The sequence below is a fragment of the Conger conger genome, chromosome 6, assembly GCF_963514075.1.
Source record: "Conger conger chromosome 6, fConCon1.1, whole genome shotgun sequence".
Lineage (NCBI taxonomy): Eukaryota > Metazoa > Chordata > Actinopteri > Anguilliformes > Congridae > Conger > Conger conger.
The window spans coordinates 20,769,468-20,784,261 of NC_083765.1; the positions used below are offsets into that span (position 1 = coordinate 20,769,468).

At 44.2% G+C, this 14,794-nt stretch overlaps 1 protein-coding gene across 2 annotated transcripts; it reads left to right on the plus strand.

Moving 5' to 3' along the window:
• Positions 1–792: 792 nt before the first annotated feature.
• metap1 (methionyl aminopeptidase 1) lies at positions 793–14,592 on the plus strand. 2 transcript variants are annotated; one of them, XR_009708901.1, is made up of 12 exons: positions 793–1,048; positions 4,862–4,913; positions 5,384–5,493; positions 6,951–7,011; positions 10,172–10,263; positions 10,901–10,984; positions 11,079–11,217; positions 11,708–11,839; positions 12,476–12,619; positions 12,959–13,024; positions 13,112–13,358; positions 13,455–14,592. XR_009708901.1 is itself a non-coding variant. In XM_061244272.1 (11 exons), exons 1-11 carry the CDS (start codon positions 935–937, stop codon positions 13,276–13,278), a joined length of 1,161 nt encoding a protein of 386 aa, XP_061100256.1. In that variant the 5' UTR covers positions 794–934; the 3' UTR covers positions 13,279–14,592. The 2 variants fall into 2 exon arrangements, 1 of the variants encoding a protein (XP_061100256.1); XM_061244272.1 differs by having other exon boundaries at positions 794–1,048; positions 13,112–14,592.
• The last annotated feature ends 202 nt before the right edge of the window (positions 14,593–14,794 follow it).

Here is a 14,794-nt window from a genome sequence, read left to right on the forward strand (position 1 = left end):
ATGTGTAAAATAAGTGTTAAAGCTGACCGCAAATGTGTCATGTTGTGGGCAGTATAGGAACTTTTACAAGCAATAAAATAAAATGTAACTGAATTAAACAGACTTTACATCATAGCATTCTTTATGCTGTGACTATTAAAAGTGATGAGTTTGACTGCACACGGTGTTTAATCCTCGACCAGGCAATGTGAGTGAAGAATTCTTCAAAAGTATTTTAATAATTAATGTAAATTTATTTGTTTATTTATTCATGTAATTATGCAACGTTCTGAGCTTTTTTTTCTGCAGCAGAGGGACATTTCCTTTCTATGCATTGAATTATTCATTCAAGAATATTTATTTTTATAAAATTGGATTTTGCAAGGATGCATCTTGTGCACTTTACTAAATCGCTTTCAGAAAAAATATATATAAATACAATTGACGACTATTGACTGTGCCAGCATCCTAAACTTAAAATAAATAGACATGATCCTATGTAGCATGATCGAGGTGCACGCTAGCTAAATTAATCGCCGTAGTTTTGGAATTCACAGGTAGGCAAAACTTTGGACAGCAGTCGCTGTCCACGCACCTCACTCCACATAGATTCTACACTAAAATCCAGATGAGCATCTTGGGTGCTTCCGCTTTCTCGACCTAACGATACAAAGCTTCCGGTTGGTAAAGGATGACAGATTGTGAATATTCATAAGAAAAGGCGTGACGATAAAGCAGACCATACATTGCTGCGGCGTTGTGTACTCACGCCCCTGTGTGCATATGCATAACTAAATCCAGAACACTTCCGTTTTTGGCAATTGAGACGCGACTTGCGGCGAAGTTGAGGATCTGTTAGGTGTGCACCATCTCTGCCGCCCCTCCCGGGCCGGGGTCCTCGGCTCTTCGTTGCCCGTCCCCGCCTCCCTCCAGCTCTTCCTCTCCCAGTGTCAGCATGGCGGCCATGGAGCCCAGAGAATGTGAGACAGACGGCTGCAGCAGCGAGGCCAAGCTGCAGTGCCCGACCTGCATCAAGCTCGGAATCCAGGGCTCCTATTTCTGCTCCCAGGTAGCCAGCGAGCGGTCGCTTCCAGAGAAACAGCCCTGTCTGCCTGCAGATGTTTTAGCTGTCCCGAGGCGCCAGCTAGCTAGCGTTAGCTAGCCAATTCAGATGCGCTCATACTTTTCGTTTTTAGCTTGATACATCCCCCCATCTGTCCGTGGAGATTAGCAAAAAAAAACAATCTTGTCAGCTAGCTATAAAACACTGGCAGGTTACTGTATCATTTAGTTTGATACCAGACGTTAGCAACTTATCTTAATTTCACTAGCTAGCTCTAGTCAGCAGGCGTAAGTTAATTCCGTCATGTGTTGGCAGTAATCAGTTTTGCCCTGTATAAGCTAGTTGCAATTATGTAGTTTGCTTGCTGTGCAGTTGTTTCTGGGTGTCAGCATCAACCCGCTAGCTGTGTTCGCCGGCAGCTTGGGCCCAAGGGTTTCTGTCTCCTACGTAACAGCTATTAGTTAACATTAGCGAGCCTTACTCAGCGTTACCTAACGTTAGCTTTCAGGTCTAGTTGGCGTTAATGAGCGAGCATGTTAGAATTGTAGATTACATGTATATAATAAAGTTATCAAAGCAAACTATCTGAGCATTTAACACTTAGCCAGGCAGTGTATACGAAAAACCAGGTTGTTGAAGTCTGTACTTTTGCATACGGTAACCACCACGCGGTCTACTTTCACCGGCGTTCCCCATGCGAGCGTTACTGGATGCGTTTAGTTAACTGGATCGTTGCTATAGAATAGGTTTAAATGACGCCGGGGTCTCAAAAACAGTTCCCATGATTTTCAGATTAGAATCTGTGGTAATTTAACGCGGTACGCAAAGTGTATGGGAAATCCAGCCACCGGTAATTGAGGAACCATTGCACCAGACAAGATGTTTAGATTTCCATCAGGCATTAGGCGATTTTCCACAATTAACCTTTAACTTAAGATCAATCTGAGCTTTTATTTTATTCTAATTTTAACTGGCATTTGTACGTATGCCTGAAATGCATGCCGCCAATAGCAGTATCTGCAGTAGCTGTGTAGATATGCAACACACTCCGGGATTACGATCTACTGTACCTGTGCATGTTGAGTTTCTTCGTTCGTTAGGAGTGAACTAACTTTTGTTGCTGTTAAGGTTGTATTCTGGTGCTGTTCTTAACTATCATAAACACAAGTTTTAATATTGTATATGTAGGTATCATGACTAGATTACATTGACAATTCTTTAGTGTGTTATGTTCCAGTTGTTTAGTTTTCTAGGTTTATATCACATAATCCTGTACAGAAGCTTTTGTTCCAGAGTGAATTTACATCTATGTGCCAGTATTCAACAAATGAAGCTGAAGTGATTGGCCTCCTCTTAGGTTAGAGTGCTTAGTTTCTCTGGTCACCAGTTTCAGTACAACTGGATTCAGGCCAGGATCATAGGAGGACTTTAGAAGCTGGCACATTTGTCCCCTCTGTGATGATAGAATTATTTTGCCACACAATTAAGAAAATTCCGAGCACAGGGCGTCACTCACTCTTTTGCTCTTGGCTGGAGTAGAGGAGTCAGTGTGTTCAGCTGGAGTTGAAACCTCCGGTTTAAACCCATAGACCAGTGGTCTCCCAACCCTGGAGGGCCGCTCGGTCTGCTGGTTTTTATTGTTGCTCTGCACTTAATTAATCAATTGGATCAGTTGATTATAAATGGCAGGCATTTATTTATATAGCGCCTTTATCCAAAGTGCTGTACAATTGATGCTTCTCCATTCACCCATTCATACACACACTCACACACCGACGGTGATCGGCTGCCATGCAAGGCCCGACCAGCAGTCAGGAGCATTTGGGGGTTAGGTGTCTTGCTCAGGGACACTTCAACACAGCCCGGGCGGGAGATCGAACCGGCAACCCTCTGACTGCCAGACGACTGCTCTTACTGCCTGAGCCATGTGGATTATACTGAACAACCTCACCTGGTTACTTGGGTCTCAATGGGTTGCTAATTTTAAGGTGAAAACCTAAAACCCTGTAGCTGTCCAGGATCGGGGTTGGAGACCACTGCCCACAAAACTATATTACAACTGGTACAACAGCTATGCAAGCTCATCAGGATTCGTTTGTTCCAGTTGATGCAGTTCTGTGGTCTAGAGGTTTAGACCTGAGTTTTAAACTCCAGCTAAGCACACTGCAATTGACCTGGGCGGTTTGTGCAACACATGGTATTTTTTACCAGCAGACGCTGATGTTAAAATGGCTGGCTGATGTCTGCTGCTAAATATGTTTGTTCTGTCAGTAGAGCGTGGTTAAGGAGTAACCACAGATTAAACGCATACACTCCCATGTTGGAGAGTAATCGGATACAAATGCTGAACTGTGTATTTTGTAGCAGGGTGGTGTAATTCACAATTGCAGGGTAGAATGTGCCCCTTGTATCTTACATCAGGCAGCTGCACTGTGACCTCCAGGGCTTGGTTTGTGGTTCCCTCCATTTGGCTGGGAGGACAGGTGTGCTCACCTTCCAGAACACAGTCACCTGGATGCACAATCTTGGACACATACTCAGCACTGAACATGCTTTAAAGTGTCTTTATTGGTGACAAATGTCTTCATGAAACACAATCAAGTGTCAGAATAATGCAGAATAGTCAACCGTCTTTACAGTTTTCGAGTGCCGAGAAATAAGTTTAAAAGCTGCTGAGGAGCTGGCTTCCCTGATGACCGTTAGTGACTCGTGTTGTCCTCAGGGGAGGCGACTCGCTCAGACTGCCCTATAGGCCTGCCCCTGCCTAGCTGGATTTATTGCTATAGATTTGTGTGATAATTGGTTCAGTGGCTCCAGCGGTCACCAGGATTCTCCTGCGTCAAGGTTAGCCGCAGCCCCTGATGGACGAGAGGATCTGAGGAGCAGTGCTTATCCTGCAGATTCACCCAAAGAGGGGCATTCTGGGATATATCCAACATGCCCAGATTGACCTTTGTTTCATGGACTGGTACCTGTGCTCTTTAGTGGAAAAATGTAGGAGCTCACTAATGCATCCCAGTTAGTCATGTGCTCCTCTCGGTTATGTCATCTGCCATTTTACACATGACGCCCTGGAAATCTGGTTGGATTTTGGTCAGCTGTTTCTGTTGTTCATGCAGCTGGAAAAGAATTGCTCTGAAACTGATCCCAACGATATCCTTTTCTCACTGTCATTGTCATTATAGTTCTGATGTGGACTTGGCCATCCACTTGAGTTGGAATGATTTTTACAATAACATATTTTTAGTTGTTATATTTATCGTTCTTGGTATGGATTGGCTCCTGTGGTCGTTATCATAGCCAATCAGCCCTGTTCATCTGCTCAGACTGCGGGGTGGTGTGTGCAGACAGGGAATGGGAGGGTGGGCTAAGCCGCCCAATTTGGGCGAATAGCGGATTAAAATCTCCCTGCAGGACTGAGGGCTCACCTCAACCTCTTCAGTTCTGTGTGGATTAGCATCGCAAACACAGGACTGAAGTGCTTTTTAATCATCGTTCTGTAGATTATGAAGCAGAGGTTTATGCTTTAATATCTCAGCCCAGTGTGTCTCACTCCAGAGACCAATCTCTATGGGGTAACCCAGTTTCCCAGGGTGCCATGGGGCACAGTGGCAGTGTTCTGGTTGTAACTATGCTGTTACTCCCTCCAGATTGAACACAGTCTGTAAATGTGATTCCTGGTGAACTCTGGAGTCAGACGGGGTGTGTTCAGTGCTGTTTGCTAATTCTTAGCCCAACTCTTAGGAAATTGCAGGATGTGTAATCCATGGTCTTGTGAACATTGACCCTCCCACCTGATTCTTCTCTGTATCTTCTCAGGAGTGCTTCAAGGGAAGCTGGTCCACTCACAAGCTGCTCCACAAGAAAGCAAGTATGTTCCCCTTTAAAGTCTTCCTCAAAATAATTTGTACACATTTGTGTGGAGAAGTAATTTCCAATGACTCAAAAACGAATAACATGCAGTAGTCAGTCAGTCCCAATAGTGAATATACCAGAGAGTGTGAGTGTGAGTGCGAGAGAGAGAATGTGACTGTAATTCTTAATAATTTATGTATGTAATTGTTTTACTGAATTCCTCCTGATAATTGTAATCAGGGCTAAGGAGACACTCATCATACTGTCCTTCAGCAACATTTCTTGGATAAATATTTGTCCGTGTTTGGCAGTCCCCCCCAAGTGTTTTTATTTTAATTTTATTTAATTGTTTACATATTTACAAGAATTGCAGACACTGAAAACTGAATTTTTTTTCTAAAATATTGTGGAATATTTCTCATATAATAAAGATGTCCCTGTAAGATTAGTCGCCTACTGTCTGTATAACAGTCTGTTCTGCAACAGAGGAAGACAAGAGCAAGGATGAGACCAAGAGCTGCGTGGAGAACGACGTCAACACAGACCCATGGCCCGGATACCGATACACCGGCAAACTGCGCCCCCACTACCCCCTGGTACTGTACATATGCACCAACAACACACACACACACACACACGCACATGCACGCACATACACACACACTCATACACACACATATGCAGTATGTGGCACCCCTGGTCAAAAAGCCTTTTACAATTACTATAATCTAAGTGAACAGAAGCGAACCTGGCCTCAAAATGGTACAATATTAAACATGACACATTTTTTAAAATTTCAAGAAATAAAAAAAGGAAAAATGCCTTCTGCAAAACTTTGGGAATCCTGTCAGTTAGTACTTTGTAACTGCTCCTCAGGGAACTATAACCGCTTGTAAACACTTCCTGTAGCCAGCAGAGTCTTTGCTTTTGGCAAATTTTTCTCCACTTCCTGGCAGAACTATTCTTTGACCTCCTTGCATGTACGGCATGCTTGAGATCTCTCCACAGATTTTCAATAATATTCAAGTCTGATATTTGGTGGAATCTATTCTTCCTTCCACTCGCATAATATTTCCGGCACCCCCAGATGCCACAAAACCCCAAAGCATAATGGATCCACCTCCATGCTTCACAGTTGGCAAGGTGTTCTTCCCTACAAGGGCTTCACCCTTTTTTCTCCAAACATACCTCTTTGGTAGTGGCCAAAAAGTAACATTCCAAACCACATTGTTCCTAAAGGCTTCAGGCTTGTCAATGTTTTCTTTTGCATACTTAAGACACTTAGTTTTGTGTTGAGGTAGTTATTTCTGGCAACTCTGCCATGTAGGTCTTTGTTGTTTAAAGTGCATTGTATTGTCCTATGAACAGCGAAACGTGCTACTTTTTTTTTTTTTTTTGCAGCTCTTGCAGTGATGCGAGTTGTTCTGAGCATTTCTCCCCTGGTCTCGGGCCATTCTATCTGAAATCTTTCTTGGTCTTCCAGACCTTGCCTTGACTTCAACTGTTCCATTTATCTTCCATTTTCTAATAATGTCTCTGACAGCGGTAATCGGTAGTATGAAACATTTAGTTTTTTGTCGCCGTCTCCTTCTTAGTGGAGATGAAAATCTAAATTCTTGGACTGTTTAAAGGAACCCATGAGAGAACAGCAGTTGGATACTTTAAAAGGCATGTTACTTCAGAATAAACATTTCCGCCCTGGAATTATACTCACCTGACTCATTGAAGCCTTAATGAGTTAAACACTTGGGTCTGGGCCCTTTCCTTTTTTTAAATATAATTTCTAAACAGTAAAAAAATGAAAATAAAAGTAATCTTTGCAGATAATCTTTGAAGTATCTATTTATACTTCAGGTATGCTTTTAATAAGATTTATTGTAACAGACATTTAAATCAGGGGTGCCCAAACCTCACCCCACTGTACACATATACAGTCATACATACACTCACACGCAGCTCCACAGACAGACCCCTTGCCCGGATACTGATCTCTGTTATGCTCTGGCCTGTCGTGTGTTTTAGTATTCAAATGTGTGATGTTCTCCCTGTTTAGACCCCGATGCGGCCTGTTCCCGATAATATCCAGAGACCTGACTATGCAGAGCATCCACTAGGTAACTAGTGCTGTCTAGTTAGTACTCTCTTGCACTTGTGTGCTCTCTGGCCCTCTATCTTCTCTCTCTCTCTCTCTCTCTCTCTCTCTCTCTCTCTCTCTCTCCCTCTCCCTCTCCCTCTCCCTCTCCCTCTCCCTCTCCCTCTCCCTCTCCCTCTCCCTCTCTCTCCCTCTCCCTCTCCCTCCCCCTCTCCCTCTCCATGGGTCTTGCCTGTGTGTGTGGGTGTTCAGGCTGTGGTCATTGAAAGTGTACAGAAGTTAAAAAATTAAACCTGGACATTCTTTCAGCCTTACGCATCCACCATTGTACTGCAGCTGTGTGTGAATGTCAGATCAAGGAAGTGTGTGCCACACCGTCTTCCCCATCCATGTGTGTCCCTTGAAAGGTTTATAATTTCCTCTTAATATTGGCGGCCGTCACAGGAAAAAAATATGATATCATGTTTGTGTAGGTGAGCATGCACCATTTCTGCTCATACCACTGACAGGAGTCTTCCAATTATCTGCTGCTTTCATGTAAGAACCAATAAGAAGGTTTGGCTGTGTTGAGGGCCATCCCAATTCAATGCCAAACCCTGTGATCAGCTGGCTTGCTGCTTGCAGCTTGGAGCAAATTGTTTAAAAGGAAAGTAGCCAAAATACGGCACATGGCTAAGGCCTAGTTTTTTTTGTAATGTAATGCAGTGGAAACCGTGTTTGGAGCCGACCCTCTGTATGTTCCCATGTACAGCTGTGCCATTGGTCCGTGAGTATGTAGGGAGGTCAAGGTTCACCTGCCCTGGTATTCAACCCTGGGGTCTTCAGACCTGAGTGTAAATACCACAGCAGAAAAGTGATTTAGAAAACAGAAATAAATAAAAATGTATTGCTCTCTCTAATTAGTTTTTGTCACTGATCATGTGCCAGAAACGATGCGCAGAGACATGTCTGGTGTGAGATGGTTCTACCGTGTGAAATCGGCTGTTTGTGCTTTTTTTAACCAACCTTTCCCTCTTTTCTTTTTGCATATGATTTGATTATTTATGTATGTATGGATGAATTTGTTTTGTGGGAGTTTACAGGCCTGCGTTTCGGAATGTGGGGTACCTAGTTAGTAGATAGACACTAATACACTGCGGGAATAATGGATCTTCTGACTTAACAGCTAGTATATTACATTACAGTCACTAATCACACTTATCCCGGGAGACGTGCAGTAGTGGAGAGCATCATTGTTATTCTCAGGAATACTAAAAGGCCCATCACCAAGAAGGCTCAGAAGCCAATTAATAATCAGTAAGTGGAGTATTGATGTAATTAACACTTGACAGATAACCTGTCCTGGCTATAACGAACAAAATGTCGAAAAAGAGGTTTATTTAAGGGGGTCAAGGGTGCCACGTTGGTGTTGCAGGACATTGTCGTTGGGCACTCCAAAGCCTCAGAGCCAGAATGCCATTTAAACTCACGATGATTGCTTGGCTAGTGGGTTAGGTTAGCTTGGGTAGCTGGCTAGTAGCTAACAGGTGTGCTGGTAAGCTATCTTAAGGCAGTGGCAGCCAACCCTGGTCCTGGGGAGCCGCCGTGTGCTGGTTTTTTGTTTTAACCTTAGACCCGAGAAACGGGTTGAGTTATGGACTGCTTTATTTGATCAATTAAGTGAAAAGTAATGACAAAAAGCAACAGACCTGGGTTGGCTACCCCCTGTCTTAAGGTGTGACCATGTTAAGCTAGCCCTGATATGCTAGCCCCCTAGGCTTCTCTCCTGCGTCTTATATAGAGCCTGTTAGCGGGCAATTTCGATGAAGGAGGTTTTAGTAACATAACATAACGGGCCGTTCAGCCCAGCAATGCTCACCTTTTCCAACCACTAAAGCAGTGGTTCTCAAACTTGGTCCTGGGGGACCCCTGTGTATGCAGGTTTTTGTTTCAGCCACAGTTGCAATCCTAGGATTTGAACAAGCTGTGAATATTTTTTTTATTAGATGCTTTTCATGCTTCAAGGGATTATTTACCTTCTTTTGTAACATTTTAAAAATGGCTATGCACGCCATCATGCTATGAAGAATAAATGACCCATGTTCATATTGTGCTTGTGTTATTTTGCTACGGCTACATAAAAAAAAAAAAGATATCAAATGAAAGACTGAGGTGAATCAATAGGCTTCTGATTGGTAAAAGTGTGGACACCTGGCCACAAAAACTAACCATTTGGTAGATAAAGAATTCAAGATAAATGATAACGAGTCAAACCTGCATTGTGTTAATTCTAAGAAAGGAATACGAAAGAACCTACTCCTGTGTTCAACAGCCTTAATTGAGCAAGAATAGTTGGCTGTAACAACAGCCAGCAAACGCAGGGGTCCCTCCGGATCGAGTTTGAGAAACACTGCACTAAAGTGTACCTATTGCTTAGTTTGTAAATAGTATTTAGCACCGTATCAAGCCTGGTCTTCAGAACTCCTTAGTGTTTCTGTCTCCATGTCTTCCTAACATGGAGGCATTACTTTCCATGTATAGTAATACACCTATAGAACACCCCCCACACCCCTACCTGCACTAGCACCCCCTGTAGGATAGGAGGCGCTGTGGCCCTTTTCTGAAGCTCTCTTCTCACCTTGCTCGTTACGGCAGCCTCGGAGGTGGGCCTCATCGCAGGTATGTCCTAGAGTGCCGAGGGGGAAACCACACCCCCATCCCCACCCCTCCGCCAACTTCACCCGCCGTGTCATGGTGTTGTGACACATGCGTGTGCTTCCGTACGATGAGTGGGGTGCTGTTCTGTTGTCGTTTTTAATTTATGCCTTTTTATTTTATTTATGTTTCCTGTGAACGAAAAGAGTCCAGTGCAGCATACAAAAGCATGCGTTTCATGTTTGTGTTTGTTGCATGGTTCAGTTAAATTTAATTCATTAATTTTATAAGGTTCATAAGAAGTTTATGAAGTTCCACTCGGAGGTACCGTCACAAGCGGCAGTGTTTTGTGTTTTATTTTTAGTTTTTTGGTTCAGTTCATTTCAGTCACTGTTGATTTGTCAAAATGTTTATTTCAGTTTTATCAGGTCGTCCCAGTCTCAAACCAGATAACATTTCCTGTTTGAAATCCATTTTGATGGACTGCTCAGCCTTCTCTGTGTTCTGTGAAAATGACACGGAAGCCATTTTGTGGCCGTTTCTTACAGGGATGTCGGAGTCTGAACAGACCATGAAGGGGACGTCCCAGATAAAGATCCTCTCTCCCGAGGACATCGAGGGTATGAGAGTCGTGTGCCGGGTATGTAAACTGCGAGAAATTTAGAGAATACGCAGCACCCATAAACCTTAAGCTTTTATTGTGTTGTAACTGTATTTGTGTGTATTTGTCTAAGCTGCGGGATACCGAAGGGATTCGAGATTTGGTTGCTGTGTAATGGAACAGGATCCCCCAGATTCCCTTGCAGTTTACCCCGTGACCCTTTGGTTTAGAATGCTAGTTTCCATTTAGCACTAGGACTCGACACTAAAAATAAATCCCAGAATATCCTCTGACCTCAGACGACAATAAGGCTCAGAGTGGGTGACCGTTTGATTCATAATGGTTGTTTATACCCAGCTAGAGTGTCCAAGTCTTTACGTTACACTAAATGACACTGCTCTACATTATATTACATTACGCTACATTCCATTCTTGTACTACATTGCACTACAGTACATTCCTCAACTGTTAATTGTTACACTACAACCACTTAGCAGATGGTCTTAGCCCAAGAAACTTCCAAAGGCCTGCACTATGTTCACTTCTTAAAGAGCTCAGGGTCTGTAAACGGTGTTTGGGGATTTACTATTTAGGAGGTCCAGCCCTGTTTGTTGACAGTTTTTGATGGCTTTGAGGTCCCATAATTGTGCTCTGCTCTTTGCTCTGCTCCCGACAGCTTGCCCGTGAGGTCCTCGATATCGCTGCCCTGATGGTGAAACCAGGCATAACGACCGAGGAGATCGACCATGCTGTGCACCTGGTAAAGGGGCTATTTTCCATTTCCCCTGGTTACTGTTGCCCCCCCCCCCCCCCCCCCCTTCCTTATGAAACCTTTGGATCCTCTCTCTTTCCAGGCGTGCACAGCAAGGAACTGCTACCCCTCCCCCCTCAACTACTACAACTTCCCCAAGTCCTGCTGCACGTCTGTCAACGAGGTCATCTGCCACGGCATCCCGGACCGCCGCCCCCTACAGGAGGGAGACATTCTCAACGGTGCGTTTCCCCCAAGCGGCCAAAACCGGGCTTCTTTTTCCATGCTCATTTCCTGCTTATGCTGAGAGGGGTAAGAGAGCGGATGCTCATTCGCACCACTGCAGTTGGCTCCAGTATAGGTCATTCAGACCCATTTAAAATCTAAAGTCAATGGCTCCTAACAACAGACCCAATCTCCACAAAAAACACAGGTTCAAACAAAGGTTACAGGAACATCAAGGTGCAATGAAATGACTCCACTTCAGCATCTATTCAAACGACACAACCTCAAATGTCTGTGTTCAGTGAGATGTGACTCAGGGAGACCAGAGTGCACCAGTGTTATTCGCTATATGACACTTTGAAATTTTTAGAAAATGTCTGAGAAGCCAGAGGCTTCTCATTCCTTTAATCAAATCTATATCTGATGTTTTGCCATCTATTCTGCGAATGACAGAGGTCGTGGTAACTGTAAGCTCTCTCCATTCAACCCCCCCCCACCCCCTTACAGTGGACATCACAGTGTACCGCAATGGTTACCATGGAGACCTTAACGAAACATTCTTCATCGGCGAAGTGGAGGAAGGAGCGCGAAAGCTGGTCCAGACGACCTACGAGTGCCTCATGCAGTCCATCGACGCGGGTTCGAGCCTTTTCGCTGTTTTTGGGGGGTGGGGTGGTGGCAATAACTTCTTTGTCATATTATGATTGTATGTTATTGCATTAATTTAGGATGTTTATCCGGAGTGACTTACAGTGAAAGAGGTTCATCCACCTGACTGTGATATTGTGTTTCTCATGGCAAGAATCGATTTTATGTTTTGTGGCATCAACTTTCTTCGGGGGCAACTTTCTTCCAATTAATTGAAATAGGCTTATTTTATCACAAATAAAGCATAATCAATAGTTCATAGAACTATATAGTGTGGATTCTGTCTTTTATCCCCTTGTAGGGCCAGCTGCAGAAGCCTAATCCTGGACTAAATTCAATTTTGATTAAAAAAAATAATAATAATATTAATCTCAGTTTAGTCCAGGATGAAGCTTAATCTGTGTTTGTGAAACTGGCCCCTAATAACACAGTGGTGTTTTGACTTAAATCCCCCGGTGTAGCTGCGATAAGATCTGCACATCGCATTGGGCCCTTGAGGCCCTTAACCCCACAGCTCCAGGGGGCTTAGTCTAATGAACGGTGGATAAAGCTTTTGATAAAAGCATCGGCTAAATAATAAATAATTTAATTATTATGATGAGCACCAGTGCACCGCTCCCTCCCCAGTGAAGCCAGGTGTGCGGTATAGGGAGTTGGGGAACATCATCCAGAAGCATGCCCAGGCCAGTGGCTTCTCTGTGGTCCGGAGTTACTGTGGCCACGGCATCCATAAGCTGTTCCACACCGCACCCAACGTACCGCACTACGCCAGTGAGTACTGCCCCCTGCTGTTCAGCAAAGCTGCATATATGCATTTGTGTGATTTCAGAAAGAAACATTTGGAATTTTGACTGCAGCACCAGGTCATCTGCATAGAGTAGGCATTTTACTTCCTTGTTGTTTAGTGACGTCAGGAGATGTTCCAGTAATACTGGATGTAAATTGATCATTTATGTAAATATTGTAAGAAGTAGGACTCAAACTGCAACCCTATCTCACCCTCTCTCTCTCTCGATTTCTCATTCTCTTTCTCTCTCTCTCTTTCTCTTTATTTCTTTCTCTCTCTCTCCCTACCCTTCTCTCTTTCTCTTCCTCCCTCTCCCTCTGTAGAAAATAAAGCTGTGGGGGTGATGAAGCCGGGTCACGTCTTCACCATCGAGCCTATGATCTGCGAAGGTGAGTGTGCGTGTGGTGTTGCTTCTCCAGCTGAGCATCTCTGTGGCTGACTGTGCGCATGGGGGACTGAGCCCTTCATCTCTCCAGGTGGCTGGCAGGACGAGACGTGGCCAGACGGCTGGACGGCGGTGACCCGTGATGGAAAGCGCTCGGCGCAGTTTGAGCACACCCTGCTGGTGACGGAGACGGGCTGCGAGATTCTCACCCGCCGCCTGGAGGACAATGGGCGCCCGCACTTCATCAGCCAGTTCTAAAACACACACAGTCATACACACTCTCTCTCTCTCACACACACACACACACACACACACACACACACACACACACACACACACACACTTCATCAGCCAGTTCCAAAACACACAGTCATACATCTCTCTCTCTCTCTCTCTCTCTCTCTCTCTCTCTCTCTCTCTCTCTCTCTCTCTCTCACACTTCATCAGCCAGTTCTAAAACACACACAGTCATACACTCTCTCTGTCTCTCACACACACACACACACACACTTCATCAGCCAGTTCTAAAACAGTCATTCTCTCTCTCTCTCTCTCTCTCACACACATACACACACTCACACACACTCACACACACACACACAAATGTATACACACACTTCATCAGCCTGATATAGAGCGGACACACACATTGATACATGGCTACATATACACAACATACATGCACACAGACACTTAATCAGTCAGACCTGGGTGACCCCAACAGTCCCATGTACACGCATACACATATGGATACACCAGTAACACACACACACACACACACACACACAGAACTGTGACAGAGCACTGTTTACACCGCCTGGCCGTGCCCTTACACTATCCTGGGCCTTTCGTTTCTCAATCGATTTTTCGCTGATACTTGAATACATCTGGAATCAAAATGAACTGTGTGGGATATTTTATTACGTAGGGTGACGTTTTTTTATATTGTCTGCTGATATCATTTAAGACAAAGATTGCTATTTAAACACAAATATTGCTAAAGGCTTATTTATAATGCGTGGAGTTTATTTATGACGCACGTATTTTGATGTATTAAGAACGTCGTCCTGGCCCACTGATATCGGATAGTGTAGACGTGAGTGTACAGGGGTGCTGTACTTTAGAATGTGTTAGAATGTACACTGTGCTGCCACATTCTCCCACCGTTGTGTGCCCACACATCGCAACACATTGCTTTAGCAGCAGAAATGTAGAGAGCTAATTAGTTTGGCGACGGCTGTCTGTTTTCCGCCGGAGCGCGGAGTAGCGCGTTCAGCCTTACCGACATTGGCATTCTGGTCAAATCGAGCTGTATGCTTTTCACGCTGAACATCTATCTGTACGACAGTCCTCAGTTTTTGCTATTTCGAAACCCTAATCATCCCGTATCGTTTCCAGGCCTTTTCTTTGTGTTTGTCTAATACCTTTTTATTTGTGTACGTTTGGTACTTTTGATGTGGACGTTCGCCCTCGGCAGACCATTGAATGTTAGACTGCACCACAGACGTCACCCATTCCTGTAGTAAAGCCACAATCAGCGATACAAAATAAAAACTTATGTTGCTTCTGCCAGTTCAGAATTGACTTACTCTACCAAAATCAGATGTTATTTTTACGTTTTTATGTTTGTTTTTTTTTAAATGCAACTTTGAAGTGATGTTGCTGAGGCTATGGGTGTCGGTGGGGTCTCAGTGATAAGGGTTGTGGGCATTCCTCAGCCTCTCTTTCTCTGATTGGCCGAGCCCCATTGTGTCACCGTTGTGTGAAGTCATTC